At 42.6% G+C, this 17,860-nt stretch overlaps 5 protein-coding genes across 5 annotated transcripts; 1 reads left to right on the top strand and 4 right to left on the bottom strand.

Moving 5' to 3' along the window:
- Positions 1–4,555: 4,555 nt before the first annotated feature.
- LOC310816114 (gastrotropin-like) lies at positions 4,556–8,644 on the bottom strand (the record flags this gene model as incomplete). The annotated part of the gene is made up of 5 exons (XM_083686120.1): positions 4,556–4,618; positions 4,709–4,798; positions 4,880–5,052; positions 5,224–5,336; positions 8,598–8,644. 5 exons carry the CDS (start codon positions 8,642–8,644, stop codon positions 4,556–4,558), a joined length of 486 nt encoding a protein of 161 aa, XP_083542246.1.
- A 2,159-nt stretch (positions 8,645–10,803) lies between these two features.
- On the top strand, positions 10,804–11,730 carry LOC310816113 (gastrotropin-like; the record flags this gene model as incomplete). The annotated part of the gene is made up of 4 exons (XM_083686119.1): positions 10,804–10,870; positions 11,066–11,232; positions 11,314–11,403; positions 11,668–11,730. 4 exons carry the CDS (start codon positions 10,804–10,806, stop codon positions 11,728–11,730), a joined length of 387 nt encoding a protein of 128 aa, XP_083542245.1.
- Positions 11,731–11,912: 182 nt separating this feature from the next.
- Positions 11,913–13,870, bottom strand: LOC310816189 (gastrotropin-like). The gene is made up of 4 exons (XM_083686228.1): positions 13,320–13,870; positions 13,032–13,192; positions 12,609–12,698; positions 11,913–12,388 (listed from the first exon to the last, which is right to left on the bottom strand). Exons 1-4 carry the CDS (start codon positions 13,384–13,386, stop codon positions 12,329–12,331), a joined length of 378 nt encoding a protein of 125 aa, XP_083542354.1. The 5' UTR covers positions 13,387–13,870; the 3' UTR covers positions 11,913–12,328.
- Positions 13,871–13,977: 107 nt separating this feature from the next.
- LOC310816190 (gastrotropin-like) lies at positions 13,978–15,271 on the bottom strand (the record flags this gene model as incomplete). Its single annotated transcript, XM_083686229.1, has 4 exons — positions 13,978–14,207; positions 14,539–14,628; positions 14,841–15,013; positions 15,205–15,271. The coding sequence occupies 4 exons, from the start codon at positions 15,269–15,271 to the stop codon at positions 14,145–14,147; spliced, it is 393 nt and encodes a 130-aa protein (XP_083542355.1). The 3' UTR covers positions 13,978–14,144.
- Positions 15,272–16,671: 1,400 nt separating this feature from the next.
- LOC310816111 (5-hydroxytryptamine receptor 4-like) lies at positions 16,672–17,613 on the bottom strand (the record flags this gene model as incomplete). The annotated part of the gene is made up of 2 exons (XM_083686117.1): positions 16,672–17,217; positions 17,332–17,613. The coding sequence occupies 2 exons, from the start codon at positions 17,611–17,613 to the stop codon at positions 16,672–16,674; spliced, it is 828 nt and encodes a 275-aa protein (XP_083542243.1).
- Positions 17,614–17,860: the final 247 nt, after the last annotated feature.

The following is a 17,860-nucleotide window of genomic DNA, read 5'->3' as shown; positions in this document are numbered from 1 at the left end:
CTCGCTTGCGTACTCGGTTATGATACCGCAGTGACTGTTGTTGTAGCATGATCCCAGCCCGCTCCTCGCTGCCTCAACGCGTGTTGCGTCAGCTGAAGATGTCACCTGGTGGAGGATGACAGATGAACATACCTCTGTTATTGTCTCACGATGCTGCTTGGTCTCTCTCACTGTAACCCAAAAATATGAACCTATTTGAACGGGACAGACAGGCCAGTAAAGTGATATTTCTTGAGCTGCTTTCTTGAGAACATTGGAGGTTTTTGGAACTGAAATGGCAGTGAATAAAGAGCTTATGCCACTCGGCACTGTAAGTACCGCAGGGGCCCCCTCTGAGAAATCCTTCCCGTAATCGTCTCTGGGGAGGGCAAAGACTACATTGTTCTGTGCACAGCAGGGAAAATCCATTTGGCATACCTGCCTTGTTTTGGTTTTCACTCACTCCACCTTATCACCTCTACTCCCTCTTCCAAAGTCTACCTTTGTGGTGGAGCCCTTTCACCTAGGAAGCTCCCTCCAGAGTGTGTGTGTGCATGTGTGTGCGAGTGAGCAAGTGTGCGTGAGATCCTCAGTGTGTGTGCGTGAGATCCTGTGTGTGTGTGTGTGTGTGTGAGTGAGTGTTGCCAACCCAACCCCAGGCCTCAAGTGAAAAATAAAGCTTTGTTTCCAACGTGTCCTCCACCACTCAAAGACATTGTAAGGAACTTACATGATGGAATACGTGTGGCGTGAAGAGGACTTGGACATTGTTAGTGTACATATGAAATGCTGCTGCCTTTATAAACTGATGGTTCTGTGTCTGTGATGACTAGAATTGTTTACATGAACCACGATGTATCAGGGACTTGAACAGATTACTTGAATACGATGCCATTGAAACATGCCCGAGTCTTTATTTATGACTTCTTTTTTTTTTGGTTTATTTTTGTTGTTGTATTCCTCGGTTAACTTAGTTTAGTTTTTTTGGGTTTATGTCAGCATATGTTAACCCTCTATAAACATAGCTTTTTGAAATGAATTCTCTGTACCCCTTGTATAGCAAACTGTATATTCAGGTTCTCAGGCTAAAGAATACTCCACCAGCCTTTTCCCTTCTGTTCTATTGAGTGTGCTTTAAGTGGATGCAAATACAACACCCAAGGTCTCTCTCTATCTATCTCTCTCTCTCTCTCTCCCTCATATCTAGAGGATGAGGGACTGCTTCAAAAGTTCAATGACTGCTGAGCCAGCCTTTAGATAGAATACAATAACAAACCCTGTTTGCATCCTGGTGGAATGACCTTGCTGTGAAATGCACGGACATCTGTAGCTTGTCATCTGTAATTGCGTCCCATGTTTCCAGTGCTGCATTTTCCAAATCTTCAACTTCCTGTTGGAGTATAAACACATCCAGATTCCCAAGACCCAGTCACAGGGGGGTGTCCGCTGGTTACCGTGGCAATGACTGAAAATCAGGCTTCTGGACCGTGTGTGGGGGGCGGGGATTGTCATTGACTGATTTATAACCCAATGAGAGCTGTGTTTAGTGTGGAGTGGAGGCCTGTTATTGGTTTAGATGAGTGTAATGATTGACGGTGTATGATAATCCCGCAAGTCATGAGTTCAGAGGTTTCATTTTCTCCAAATACTAGACGTCCTGCGTGCTAGACCGGGTTGTTCTGTGGTTGTGTACCTTGACTGTACAGCTAAAGTTGTTGGGGGATCTTACCACATTTGTGCCTCATCCCCCAGCGGGTTGTCAGAGACTTGAGCAACGCTGTGATTCTTTGTGCTGGGCTATGTTAAAGTTCACCGTGTCAATCTCAGATCTTTGATCCCAACGTTAGGCTCAAATATCAGAAATGGTGTCAATAAACACTGTATGAAGCCTGCTGAAGCAAAGGTCAGTCAAGCATCGGAAATGACACACAAGCACATGACTGTTATCTTATTTGTAATGGTTTTCCATTTGTCTGCAGATTGAAGGGCTAAACTAGGCTTATGTGTTGTCATTAGTAACCAAAATTGTATCCCTGACTGACCCCCTGACCTGTCAATCTACCCACTCAGTGTACAAAGGGTATGTATGCCCCGTATATATCACTACTTAAAATGATAGTCTGCCTTCTTTTTGGTAACTTTGTACAGTTTTTTTTTAATGTTATTTTACATTCCTATTTTCGTCGTTGTTTTAGTTATGCTCTTCTTGTGTTGTTTATAAAGATGGATGCAGTTGGTGTAGAGTACTGTTTAGAAGACAACTTGCTCTTCCCTCACAGCCTGTATAAGAGTAGCTTCTCACTAAAGGTCTCAAGGTGCAATATGTTTTGTTTTTGTTGCTAGAAATTCCACAGCCATCACTGTCTTGTGTGTACACCACTGGTTCATCTTTTGTAACTTATTCTTGACATTTGTGTGATTTGACTTACTGTAGCTTGATTTTGCTGCCAGAGAGCAGTGAGCTCTGAACACGATGAAATTGTTGCATATTGCGACCTCCTCCGTTGACTGATATACTGTACATGTTGCTATAGCGATACTGTGCATCTTTCTATAACCAGAAAAGTGCTGTTAACACTCACACCAAACAATGACACCTCTATTTTTGTAATGATGCTTTTCTAAGTTTGGTTGATGTGACACTGAATGATAAGGTTTCTTTTTATCAGATGAGCCATTGAAATAATAAACACAAATGAACTGAATATCTTTTGACAAGTTGTCATTGTCCTTGAAGAAAACATCAAATAAGTGCTCACAACTCACAGAAAATGAGGTGTTGCTGTGTTTTGAACAGGTCTGTCCAGTAGGAAGGTGCTATTGAAACAGCCTAATAGTAACATGTAAGAGTTCCGCAGGTTTCCCCAGCAGTGACTTAATGTTGTCAATGCTAAAGTGTGCATGCCATTCATTAAAAGTGTTTTCTACTCAGTATCCACATAAATAACCAGAGATGGAATGACCAAAGCATTGGAACATGAACATCAGGCCCCCCCACCGAGTCTGCAAGAAGCAGGCCTCAGTTCAGACCCTATTCTGCCTGCTTAGCTAAAATAGTGTGGGGGCAGACAGCTGCCCTCCAGACATTTCTCCACAAATGAGGTCCTCCTCGCCTCAACCCTCTCACTCCACCCCCTCCTTCTGTTCAGAGCATGCTATGTTCTGTGACATTTTGTCATAGAGCCCTATTCACCACTCACTCTCAATGGCAGTGTGTTCACACACATTTAACACGCTTTCTCAATGAAATTTTAAGAGACGTACACTGCTTTGTACTATACTACACTTCTTTATACTCTGCTAGCAATGTGACGAAACTTTCACGGCCCACGGTTTCTCTCCCGGGTTTTCGGTTGATGGCTTTCAGCTACAATGCAGTCAATATTCCAGGGAGGATTACATTCACTCTTAACAGAGGAGTGCTGAATGAGGGATTGAATGTTTCTCTGGCAAAAATATGTATTCTCATTTGAATTGGTTATGAGAGGTTGAGATGTGCAAATTGAAGATGAAAAACAAGCTCCCAGCTCTGTGGGTCAATGCTGGGAGAGGATTAAAAGTAGAACCACATACTTAACCCAACCTTTAATCTTTGCCAGATATATTTTTAGCCAAGTTGATCTCTATCACAGATGCAGAAGTATTGTAGCCCTCCCTAATGATGTACATTGACCATCGCCATGCCATTTCTTCCCACGTGATCACATGATCATTGGAGGATGAGTTAGGTCAGGTAACAGGTTGAAGAAGTAGCATCTGCGGAGAGTGTGGTGGGGGTCGGAGGGGGAACAGCGGCCGGGCGGCTGGGTAATGGATCATTCTCACATTCTCTCCTGCCTTTGTTTGTGGAGCTAAGAGGGAGGCTGCCAGCTTCCTTTTCATTTGTCTGTTGGAAGGAGAGGAGGGTGGGGGGTATTCACGGTAGGACTCCTTCACCCTGCTATTGTCTTCATGCGGTGGGTGTCTCTGCGCACGTGCTGAGGAATTTACTGGGGGCTCCAATCAGCATTCGTTTGGGGACACAATGGCACATGTCTTGGAGGACAGGATCATATTGATTAAATGAGCCTTGCGTCCTTGGAGACATTGTTCATGGGAAATTGTTTCTATCAAACCATGGATTACTGTTCAGACTACTATTCGCTTAAAATGCAATGTGGTTTGTAAAATGTAGACTGATAATTTTTTTTTAACACTGCCAACTAAAAAGCTGGATATCTATGTGATACAGTTCTGCTTATCATGTATGACTGAAGTCCTCTTTGACTTGACATTATGTGTACAATATACTGTATGTAGAGTGGTACATCCTTGTGGCAAGATCACATCACTGCACCAACATCCAAAAGTACTCTGTCTTATGATAAACAAGACAATGTATAGGAGCAGGAATCCCCATGCATTATAAGATGGCATTACAAATCTGCAGGAGACAAGATTGCTTGAAAGTAGTTTTATTTATTTCACTACTGAGCTCAATATTGCAGTAGAGGGGCGTTTGCAGGTGGTCTCCCTCTAGTGGTTGTTAGGAGACAGTTGCAGCAGCCTCCAGTCAGTGGCTCAATGAGGAGACGGTTTACACTCTCTTGTAGGTGCGCTTCATGGTCACTGTGCCATCTATTCCGCGGGATGAGGCGGTCTGGGGGGCAGAAGGGAGAGAGCGTCAAGTTGCTAGAGAGAATTTAACATCACAAATAGAATAGAACAGAAAACTCTCTCTCTCTCTCACCTCAATGAGTTTGTCACCCTGGATCTCAGCAGTGTAAGCATACAGGGGGAATTGAATCCTCATTTTGCCCTCATCCATGGTGACGGTGGTCTATGAGGGACAAAAAGAGCTATGAGAAAACCTGGGAGAAATGTCAAATCAAATTCCCTTTCTTCACAAATATTTTCTGACCTTGAACTTCAGGCCTGCCATGGTCTCCAGCTCACTCTCTTTGCCAATGGTGAACTTGTTGGTCCAGGACTTGAGGGGAATAACCTTGGTCCAGGTGAAATCATCTCCATTCTGCTCCACCTCTACCTTCTGCTTTATGTCACGGCCCTTCTGAACAATATTCTCCGACAACCCTTGGAAAGAGATTCAGATGAACACTCATTTTCTATCAGCATAAATGTATATGTGCATAACAACCTATTTTTCTTACTCTGTAAGACTTTTCTAATACATGAACTGAAAATAACAGATTTAAAATACAGATCTGAATCCATGTCTGAAAGAACAGAGGTTTTGTTTCTTACCAAGAAGTCTTACGAACTCATCGTAGTTCTCCTGGCTCTCGATCTCGTATTTCCCAGTGAAGGCCATGGTGGTGCAGCGATGAGGAGCAGTGAGGAGGTGATGAGGGGAGGTGCTGAGAGGCGGACAGGTACAGAGAGACAGAACTCTGTCTCTTTATATACACCTCCACCACCCCACCCTCTCTGAAAGCTTCCCCAGTCCCATTCCCTCCCATCACACACAAATGAACATACAAATGTTCTGGATGGTGCCGTAACCACTGGCTGTTTGCCCACCCAGGTTCAAATGTGTATCCGAAGTGGCAAATGTTATTTAAATTATTAAGATTTTTTATTTTTTGCTCCAATACAAAATTAGCCAGTTTTTTGTGCTAGATGCTCTTATCCAGGGAGGTGGTAGGAGGTGTGTGTGTGTGTGTGTGTGTGTGTGTGTGTGTGTGTGTGTGTGTGTGTGTGTGTGTGTGTCTGTGTCTCACCACATGCTCATTATTCATCACTCTTCTCTGCTACACGCCTTCCTCCCATGGCATTTACTGCGAGGTTTGAGGTGGAAAGTCAGGGGAACTACGCAGTAGTTTGACTCTCACCATTGGTGAGAGTCAAACAAAAGGGTTTTGATTAGATTTTGTTGAACTTTAACTGTATTTCCCCAGGTAAGTTGACAGAGAACGTCCTACTCTTGCCCTACGGTTTGTCAATGCAAAGCTGGACTTAAAGGTGGTGCAGGATGGCAACATTGTCACCTGGTCTCAGGTCTACCCCACCTGGAAATAGAACAACAAGTTCATCACCGGGAAGGAGAGTGAGCTGGAGACCATGTGAGGCTCCACTGTCATGGTGAGCATCCCTTACTGGATGTCTTCCATCATTGATGTGTCAATGACAGCTCAGAGCAATAATTCAGACATGCGTTCACATAAGCATTCCTCATGATCATTTTTTCAGATTAAGAATTACTGAATAACATTAACACTTAATAACATTACTGAATCATCTATGACATCCGTTAAATTGGAGCAGAGGAATGAATGCATGGGGCTGAGTTACTGTTTGTTCTTTCGTTTTGTTTCCAGTTCTATCAAATATCAGCAAAAGAATGTAAAAGTAGAAAAATAGGAAAAGAGCTGGTGATACTATCCGACTAAACATGATTTTTTTATGAGCCTTGATGTTGTGTTTCTGTGCCTTCCTGTCCAAAGTCCACATGGTTGGAGGGAAAGTCATGGTTCAATTCCCTCTCTACCTTTTCACTGCTGAGATCTGCGGGGACAAGCTTGTCATAGTGAGAGAGAGAGAGACAGACAGACAGACATACTCCCTCTACAGCTCTAAAATATGGACGTGTTATTTCTTCCCTTTCATGAACTCCAGCACTGCACGACCCCAGGAGAGAAGGGTGTGACCTTTAAGAGAGTCAGCAGGAGGATCTAACATCATGCATCATGTCGATGCAGATATTCTTCCCTAGAGAGCTGAGTAAACTAATATTGGAAACTGTGTTCCCTCTACCTTGAAATTTCTCTCTAAGATACCATTTCACCAGTAATACATTGGTAAATATAATCGACAAATGTGCACATTTCCAGCAAATGGAGCAAACAGGCCTCAATATACAGTGTGGATTTAGCAATGGCATTCTCAGACTGGCAGCATCATTAACCTCCTTGCCCCCTCCCCTCAAAGAAGTAGGAAAAAACTTTTTTATTTCAATAACATTTTTAATTAAATATGTTACAGCGTAATGTACAGTGTTGAATCAAGAGTTCATCAGTCAGACTCAACAGTTTGGACCCTTATCAAAAGATGAATATATCCCTTGAAATGTCCTCTGTTATATATTCAACCCACGCAACTTCTGTGGTATCCAATGCCATGTATGAATTAATTACCTTCATTTGAATAAAGTCTCATTCTACTGGCTGATCAACTTGATCACCTAGCCACTTTAAATTATGTAGGCCTGCAGTTATATTATATGATGATAGGGTCATTTAGCACTTAGCATATCCATAGCAACGCACAGCTCACAGTATTTTTGACATACAAGGTTTTTAATGCAATACATTAAATCATAAAGCCAAAGAGAAAGATTGAGAGTGGGTAACAATATTGAGTCACCACATGAATGTAAAAAAGGACTATAAGTGTTTGTCATACAACCTGAATTCTTCTGATAAAAAGACACAACCACACTTGATATCATAATATCAATATCTTAATGTTTTTTAAATACTACTACACCATCATCAACATGTAACACATAGGCTGATGGGACCTTCAATGACATATCCATAAAACCTATACATTTACATAATGATAAATGTGGACCACATAGTTATTGTTTGCTCGATTGTCATGTTTAATTGATCACAGTGGTAGCTGCTAACACACAAACACAAACATTTTGCTCTGTGGCAGAAAAACACAAAATGGTGACTTGGACCCTCAAAAGCCCAGAAACGATGGAAGGTGAAGGTATTGTGCTACTTATCCAAGGATTGTAAGAGGTGATAGTGCTCATACATTAACAGAAGGACATATTATATTCATAGTTCATAATCATTAATCTCCTGGGCTTATGAGGAACTGCAGGGCAGAGGGAGGATATAACGGTGAAAGTATGATCAGTATACATTTATTGCTGTGTTACAGAAGGAATATGGACATGTGAAAGTTTTGCTGAGAGGTCTGTAGTCCTTTAAATTATTTTAGTGGGCTACTCTTCATATCTGAATTTTACTGCTGAAGAGTGACCTTGGTAAGTCATATTAGCTAGAAATCACATTTTTGAATGTACATTTTTGTATATACTGCAAGAATGAACTACTGTATGCTGATACAGTGAGTCAGACTATTTAACTCAGCATGAGTTGAAAGGTGGTAAGAGTGGTAAACCTGAATTTGTTGTTGTTTGTGTTTGAGTAATTTACTTCACTGCCCAGAAAGTGCTGCATGTGTGCCAGAGTTTGGTGGAGCTGCCCCCCAGTGGAGGGAGAGTAGAAGGGCATGTTAGATCTTCCTGCTGATTGTCTTCATGGTGACACCATCCTCTCCTGGGGTTGTGGCAAGAGAGAGAGAGAGAGAGGGAGGGAGGGAGGGAGGGAGGGAGGGAGGGGGGTGGCTTAGAGTCAAATCAACGTTGATAACACAAACATTCCAAACATAACACAAAAGAGAGAGTTCTCTATTTTATTTGTGATGTAGAGAGAGAGATCTTAAATTCTTCACATTGAAAATGCACCTTGGTGGAATGAATGTGATACTACTTCATATTGCATGGTAGTATGAATACACACTCCCTCTCTTACCTCATCATGAGCTCATCTCCGTCCATCTCAGCAGTGAAAAGGTAGTGAAAAAGTCATCGTAGTGACGGTGCTCTCAGGGAGCTGATGGTCTCCAGCTCACACTCCGTATCCATGGTGGCCTTGTTGATCCAGACTGTAGAGGGGAGGTGAAGTCTTGACTCTCTATCTTGAACCACCTCTGTCACTTCCTTGTTACTGTACTGAGGTCAGAAGGAGGACTTGAGGAGTGTGTACATGGGATATTAACTTCTAGAAATATTACATTTTACATCCAAACAATGTAATCCAAAATATTATTAAAGTTTTTGCATTTTAAAAAGTTTGTGTCTAATATGCCTTTCCGGGTTGAAAATGACAAGAGGATTCGGTCCTTACCTAAACTTGAACTGGAAGTAGTTCTCCTGCCTATCTGTCTCTTATCTTCCAGTGAAGGCCATGTTGTGAGGCGATATAGAGCAGTGAACGGTTGTGCAGTATAAGGTTAAAGCACACAGATGCTATCCAATCCTCTTAATGACAGCCTGGATAGCAGCCTGAGAACTGAAGTTAACATGCCCACAGCAACATACTGTACATGTGCACAACAGTAACATTTTAAGCAAAACAGTTAGTAATTTCTCATTGCTTTCATACAATGAGAATAAAGAATAAAGAACACCAATTCCTTACAGCATATAGCTAATCCTCCCATTGTAGTGAATGTCTACTCAAACATGTAAACTCTCATCATTGAACTGATCAACAGTTCAACTTACAATCAGTCTGTAATCACAAATGAAAAAGGTCATCAGAAACATATGGCCTGGCAGACAGGAGAGAATAGATTACTGTAAATGTTTTTGTTGGCACTTTTTGTGTTCTACAGTAATGCAATTTTTGTTGTTGTAACTACCTGCTTGATTATGAATATTTTAGAATAGATTTATATTCATAGTAATCAATCATATTCTCTGTAACAGGCAGTACTACCATAAACTATAGGGTACAAAGATTGTAATGCAAAGAGTGAAATTGTACTTTTTTTCCCACTTTTGTTTTCAAATGAAAGTGTCCAACCTGCAATTCATATTGATGGTTTTAATTACTATTTAGTGTGTCATAATGAAATGAATGATGAATTGAACTTTTCATGAGATGACAAAGGATACTGTTTTGATGCACTGATTTGCTTTTGTGACATGTATTCTACATTTTGAGAGTCATAGTGCATTTAGCTAAAGAAATGTGGTGTTTTGACAAACGTAATTGTAAGCAAGAAATGTGCTCAAGCAATCAAGAAAAACTGTAATATAGATTTAATAAATGTTAATAAAGTGGAAAAACAGGTGCCTGAGGTTCCACATTTGATTTTAATAAAGTTTTGCATTGTTGCTAGAGTGTGAGACTGAACTATGTATGAAATTATTTTTCTTTTAAAATACCTTGTGGGCAGGCTGCCATCTTCTTGGCCCAAGGTGTCTCAAAAGACAGGCACTGAGGTAACAACAATGTGGTACATTTAATAAACTCACAGGTTATCAAAGTGATGAAGTTGAGTAGTTTGAATAAACTCTTTCATGTTATCAATTTATTTTGGATTACAGGAACTGAAAGCATGACTAGTCAACACTCTACAATGTTGTTTTTCCCAAACCATGATTTAAAGAATCTTGCAGGACTGGTTTCCTGGACCTGGATTAAGCCTAGTCAGAGACTAAAAAGCATTTTCAATGCAGAATCTCCATTGAAAGTGTGATTTAGTGCACGACTAGGCTTAATATGTGTCCGGGAAACCAGCCCATATTGTTCCGAATATTCACTATCGACAGTTAATTGAATGGTTAAGTGCATAGAACATCTGTACTGTAGAAGTGTTAACGCAACCTCAAAACCCCTTCAACCCCTTTCTCCAGGGGCATGTTCAGTTTCGGTGGGAATAAAGCCTGAGTTTGAATATCTCATAGTCTGAGGCTATGCTTATTTTGAATGACTGTAAAATCCAACTGTAGTTTGAATATTCATCTGGCGTATCAGTAAGGCTCAGACAGATGTTGTTATATGATTGATTATCGCCCATATTTTGAAATAGCGGTGGGCACACAGCCAGTGGTTACAGCACCGTCCAGAACATTTGTATGTTCATTTGTGTGTGATGGGAGGGAATGGGACTGGGGAAGCTTTCAGAGAGGGTGGGGTGGTGGAGGTGTATATAAGAGTTCTATCTCTCTGTACCTGTCTGCCTCTCAGCACCTCCACTCATCACCTCCTCACTGCTCCTCATCGCTGCACCACCATGGCCTTCACTGGGAAATACGAGATCGAGAGCCATGAGAACTATGATGAGTTCATGAGATTTCTTGGTAAGAAACAAAACCTCTGTTGTGGATTCAGATCTGTATTTTAAATCTGTTATTTTCAGTTCATGAGATATATAGGAAACATGAAAAAAGGTTATCTCTTGTACAAGTTCATATTTTCAGTGCTTATTCACCAATTTTATGGCAGATAGAAAATAAACCTTAACCATGGCATTTTCATTCTCAATGATATCCAAGGCTTTCAGGAGGACTTTATTAAGCAGTCCATAAATACCACAACAGAGCTGGAGCAGAATGGTGATGATTTCACCTGGACCAAGGTTTTTCCCCACAGGACTTGGACCATCAAGTTCACCATTGGCAAGGAGAGTGAGCTGGAGTCCATGCGAGGCCTGTTGCACAAGGTCAGACCATGTTTGTAGAGAAAGGGAATGTGATTTGACATTTCTCCCAAGTTTTATCATAACTCCTTTTGTCCCTCATAGACCACCATCACCATGGATGAGGGAAAAATGAGGATTCAGTTCCCCCTGTATGCTTACACTGCTGAGATCCAGGGTGACAAACTCATTGAGGTGAGAAAGAGAGAGAAAGAGAGAGAGAGAGAAAGAGAAAGTGTGTGTGTGTGTGTGTGTGAGAGAGAGAGAAAGTGTGTGTGGGTGTGTGTGTGTATGTGTGTGTGTGTGTGTGTGTGTGTGAGACACAGAGAGAGAGAGAGAGAGAGAAAGTGTGAGCGTGAGTGTGAGACAGAGCGTTTTCTATACTTGAATAGATTAACTTTATCACTATTATTCTTATTGCACACCAACATGACCCTCTTGCTCTCTTATACCACCCAGATCTGCACTGCACATGGCTTCAAGGGCACAGTGACCATGAAGATAACCAACAAGAGGGTGTAAAACTGCCTACAAACTGAGCCACTGACTGGGGGCTTCTGCAACTGTCTCCTGACCACCACTAGAGGGAGATAGCCTGCACCTGCCCCTCTGCTGCAATCATTTAGTTTTATTTGAAGATTCTAAATGAAATAAAACTGAGTGGAAAATATGTCTTTAAAATATTCATTCAACCATTCCACATGACCAGGAAATGTATTTATTCACATAAAGGTATGGTCATAAAGACCATTCATTGGACATCACAGATGTTGCACAATGGTTAAAAAGCACACAGTAACATCATCTCCATACATTGGATGCAAATGGACAGAGGACAGTTTGCTGGAGATGTGGGAGTACACAGTTTCTATGGCTCAGGTAGTTGGATGGACACAATTGGACATTACAGATTCTACATAAGAATATGAATATGATAACAGACAGCTGCATAGTTAAATAAATTATCTGCATGCTTTTTTTCTAGACATGCCCAGCTTTAAAGGACCAGTGGAACAGTGTGTATTGTACAGCTCATGTATATGGTACAGGAACAGAGTTTCCAATCCAGTTTACACAGACGTCCCAGGATAGACCTGCTTCAGCATGTTGCATGTAGACTTTAGATCCTGTTGTTAATTCTCTTCATGGTCACACCCTTCTCTCCTGGGGTAGTGCAGTTCTAGATTTCAGAGGAGGGAAGAGAGAGTATGAGTTGTGTTTCTCTGGGAGTGTATGTTTGCTCTTTTGTCATTAAAGGGTGATGCATGCAAATGTTATGCTGGGTCTATCTGCAGTTACCATTCAGAACTGGAGAGAAGATGTCACATCACCCTTATGGAATGGAGGAAGTTGTACTGCAGTGGTATGTTACATTGTAGTGTAGAAAACCACCCTCTTACCATAAGGAGCTTGTCCCCATCAATCTCAGCTGTGAACAAGTACTGGGGGAATTGGACACTGATTTTGCCCCCCTCCATGGTGGCGGTGGTCTACGAGGGACACAAAGAGTTTGGCACACGAGAGTCACGTTCTGTTCAATAGCCATGGAAGCTATTTTTCAATGGTAATTTTGTATAAAATGGAGCACATTGACACACTTTGTATCAGTTTGAAGTAACATTTTCAGGTGTTGAAAAACGTTTAATTCAAATATAATATAATATAATATGTTCAATGAATTAATGAAATACCGGTCCTATCCTATCTACTACTGCATAATGAATCTAGTTGTTTCAATCTAGTATGTGACATAATGGTCCTATCTTTTCACACGTGACGTTTTTCGCTGCAAACCTCCGGTTAGGGAGCGTGGATTCTCTCACCCTGAATTTGGATCTCGTCATGGTCTCCAGCTCACACTCCTGGCCAATGGTGAACTTGTTGGTCCAGGTCCAGTTGGGGATCATCTGAGACCAGGTGAAGTCTTGACCATCCTGAACCACCTCTGTCACCACCTTGTAGTCTGTCTTGGCACTGAGGAACCCTAATGTAAGAGTGGAGGAGGGTAGAGGGAGACTGACTGAGAGGTTTAGGTTTGTGACAATGTTGTCTGCAATACATATCTACAATTCTGTCCAAACATGTTTCATTGAAACATTGTAGACTTTTACCGATGGCGTCTAGGAACTCCTCGTAGTTCTCCTGACTCTCTAGCTCATACTTCCCAGTGAATGCCATGGTGGTGAGGCGAGGGCAAGCCGTGAGAAGGTTGACGAGGATGAGGTGAGAGAGGACAGGAAGAAAGATGGGGCTGTGGCATGCTCTCTCTTCAAATACACCACCGTCATCCACCCCCTGAGTGAGTCACTGCCAAACCTGCCTTGTCCCCTCCCTCCACACACACCACTGAGTAGCACAGAAACATATGGTGTCGGTCCAACTATTTAAGGAACCAGAGCTCCCAAGTACGTAGTCTTGGAGCAAGACTGTTTCTGCATCAGCCAACAGTGTTTTCCTAACAACAAAATGATGTAGTGGTGTTGTTGTTGTTAGAATAAGTCAGAAATGCCTTGTGTTGTATTCAGAAATGTGATGTTTCCCTGTTCTGTTCAGGGACAGGTTCTGTCGCTTTAAGAAATGAGCGGTGGTGAGTGATGATGCAGTGAAATGTGAATGAGACATGCAGAGGCTGCAAGTTTGTGCAAGTTTGTCTGAGACTAGAGCTAGCAGCTACATTGACATACCATGTGGAGATCAGCTAGTATACTGTATACTGTAACATGCAAAGGCAGTGACAAGTTGAGGAAAGGTGATGCTTTGCAACAGTCCAACATTGCAAAAACTTTTTATAAGAGCAGAAAACAAACAAGCAATATGGCATGTACTATATGTCCAAAATGTCAAATGTATCAAAAATGTCAAATGTATCAACATGTCAAAAATGACAAATGTATCAACAGTTTATTCTCTACAGCTCTGAGGTCAGTTGTTGCGTTTTAGATCCTCTTGCTGGATTTTCTAAAGGTCACTGTTCCTTTTGCTCCACTTGCTGTTGTGCACTGTAAGTGGAAGAGAAGGAAAATAGAGAATAGGGACTAGATTAGATTAGATTAGATTCAACTTTATTGTCATTGTGCAGAGTACAAGTACAGAGACAACGAAATGCAGTTAGCGTCTAACCAGAAGTGCAAAATAGCAGAAAGTGCAAGGACTAGGATGTCATATGGGCTATAGTGTTGTAGCGAAATCCAATGATGGTTTAATATAACAGTAATAAGCTTTAAACACACAAAGAGAGTGCCTTTTTGGCCAAAACTGTGTCACACATGCACACGCATGCCCCCCCCCCCCCACACACACACACACGGATCCACTCTCTCTCTCTCTCACCTCAATGAGCTTGTCTCCGCTGATCTCAGCTGTGTGATGATAATTTGGGAATCGTACGCACAATTTGCCCCCCTCAATGGTGACGGTAGCCTAATATAGACAAACAAACGTGTGAAAGTAATGCACACTCATTTTACAATACTCATTTCACAGTAGTTGCCACAAACACTTCATAACAACACTGTATAACAACACAGCAACACTGCATAACTTTATAACTGTCATTTAACAGCATTGTTCTGGTTAAACTTTAGAATCACATAAAAGCCATTGTTTGTGAGGGCGTGGATTCATTCTCTGACCTTGAACTTCTTTCCTGCCATGGTCTCCATGTCACACTCCTTGTCGACAGTGAACTTGTTGGTCATGGAGGTGGTGGGGTAGATCTGGGTCCAGGTGAAATCGTTGCCGTCCTGAACGACCTCTGTTACAATCTTGAAGTTACGTCCCTTCTCTATGATGTCATCAGGGATCCCTGTGGTAAAGTTGAGAGTGGGTGTAAGACTTAACTCTTGTAAATAAGGGCACATAATAGTCAATATGGGCACAGAATATTCATAAGTCAGAAGTGAAGAAAAATGACCTCACCGCCCTTTCACTCACTGTAACATATACACCGCCTTCAGACGATATGCCGGTATTGTAACATGTATGTTGTTTTCCTACCAATGTGCTGGAGAAATTCATCGTAGTTCTCCTGGCTCTCGATCTCGTATTTCCCAGTGAAGGCCATGGTGGTGCAGCGATGAGGAGCAGTGAGGAGGTGATGAGGGGAGGTGATGAGAGGCAGACAGCTACAGAGAGACAGAACTCTGTCTCTTTATACACACCTCCACCACCCAACCACACACAAGGCCCATAAAGACATATACCATTGGCACCTAACTCACTAGCAGAGTGCCTTGATGCTGGTTAGTGACTGGTTAGTGACTGGGAGTTTGTTCACCCTCTATTGAACTGGAACAAAGAGACATGAAGTCATTTAAAAAGCAGAATCTCATCTATTGTATCTGTCTATGATGTCCCTAATGTTTGATCGAATCGGGCTAGAGAACACATTATTATCTGTACCAATCAAGACAATCTTGTGGGCTACATTAAAGGAGTTTATTCATTGACTACAATTAATATTTTGGTTGAGAGTAAGTCATACAGTAAAACCAGCCATAAACTGCATTGTTCATGTACAGGAGAGAGAGAGACTGAACAGAGTGTAAAAACTGAGAATTGTGAAATCTCGTAGAACTCATTTCACTGTCTTTACCAACAGGAGGGAGAGGTCACCAAATGACCCAAATGGTGTCACTCGCAGGATTGTTTGTAGTGTGTCAGGTGATTAGGGTCTGCTCATAAAAGTCAAGGCATCGATTATTTCCTGTAATGCTTATTGTCAGTTTTTAGCTCAACTAATAAGGATTAGCAACTTCTGCTTTCAGAGAGACGAACCATGTTAGATAATGAAACCGTAGGCATGATACCAAAAGCAATTGCGATGGTGTAATCACCATAAATTGTGCCACTGAAATGCATCAGGACAGAGAATGACTTTTTTCTCTACAGGATTACAACCGAAGAGCGGAGGCGGTTGCTTTTCAAAAACGCCTCCTCTGCAATCAACCAATTCTAAACATAGCAGAGCAACCGTTCTCTTTGTAGGTGGATTAGACAAATGCAATTGGTTCTGATGTGAGTGTTGTACTCTGGTCCAACTACATGTGTTCTGTTGCTCTGACCCCTCATAAAGATTGCTGTTCCTCTGACTGTTTCTGCTCTGTTCCACAGGCAGGAAGGAACAGTCTGCCTCTGCCCCACTTAGCAGGCTTACACATCCTGGTGAGCAACTCTGTGATGAGCAAACGTGCTCTCTGACACCTTAAAACTAGATACAAATCACCACTTTATTCATTTCTATGCATTTTACAAAACAGAAACAAAAAGAGAATATTCTGACAGAACATGATTATCTATTTTATTCAGTGAAAGAATGATACACTATTCATTTTCCTTCAAACAACACAAAAGAGAGAGACAATAGGAGACCTGGTCCTTGCACTTACAGTACACATTTCTTTGTTTGTTAAAAAAGGTATTTTTGCAGTCTCACTCTGTATTATTCGTAGTGAACATCAGTAGTTATTTTGAAATAGTCTCCAAAGCCCTTTCACCAGTCTTTGCTGGCCTGCTGCCCATTGGGGGTTCCAGCTGCCTGCCCAGTATCCCACATCCCAAGATGGACACAAAGGCATGGCGGAAGTTCCTGTTGAAGGAGGCATAGAGGAAGGGGTTGAGGGAAGAGTTAGCATGGCCTAGCCACATAATGATCTCCAGGACCAGGGGGTCGATGCGATACCCCCACAGGGGGTGGGTCAAGTTGACACAGAAGAACGGACACCAGCACAGCAGGAAGACCCCCATGATTAGACCCAGGGTTCTCGCTGCCTTCCTCTCCTTCCTTATAGTGCAGCCCCCCACCTGGACTCCTCTTGTCGGGTCAGGGCTGGCGTTGTGGCCCGCCTGAAGCTGCCCCGCCTGGTGCTCCATAGCATGGATCCACCTGGCCTGCCTCTGGGCTACCATGAAGATCCTCCCATAGGCAAACAGCATGAAGCCCACAGGGAGGAAGAAACACACGATGGAGGCGGCCACGGCGTAGGCTGGTTGAAAGCTTGCCACGCAGGCCTGGTGGGTGTAGAGAGATCCTCCAGGGGGTGCCAGGGAGTTGCGGCCCAAGGAGACAGAGATGGAGGCGTAGAGGAAGGAGAGAAGCCAGCAGAGCAGCAGGAGAAAGGCCACGCGCCTGGGAGACATGCGGGCGGGGTAATGTAACGGGTCGCAGACCGCCACGTAGCGGTCCAGCGCCACGCAGCTGAGGTTAAAGATGGAGGACGTGCTGAAGGTGACATCCAGCAGGAAGTGAGCGGTGCAGAAGCTCGGGCCGAAGCGCCAGGTGTCGACGGAACGCACCAGGCTGAACGGCATGACTAGCACGGCAACCAAGAAGTCGGCGATCGCCAGGGAAACCACAAAGGCGTTGGTGGGTGTCTGAAGATTCCGGAATAGTCCCACAGAAGCCATGATGAGGATGTTTCCCAGTATGGCGAAAATTGGGATGGGGAGCAGGAGGCAGAGCGCACTCACTCTGACTGCAGTTCCATGGAGTAGCGCTGAGGTGCTCTCGTTGGAAAGCAGGCTGTGATTGGCTGAGGTGACACCATCATGAGAGAAAACCCAAGATGTCCACATCATACATATCCATATACAGACAAATACACTAAGACTATTGATTATCAGTGTAAATATATCACAAAAAGAGATTACAGCA

Source organism: Argentina silus, assembly GCF_951799395.1.
Source record: "Argentina silus genome assembly, chromosome: 15".
Lineage (NCBI taxonomy): Eukaryota > Metazoa > Chordata > Actinopteri > Argentiniformes > Argentinidae > Argentina > Argentina silus.
The sequence above is the reverse complement of the archived record's forward strand: the minus strand, read 5'-3'. Positions and strand labels throughout refer to the sequence as shown.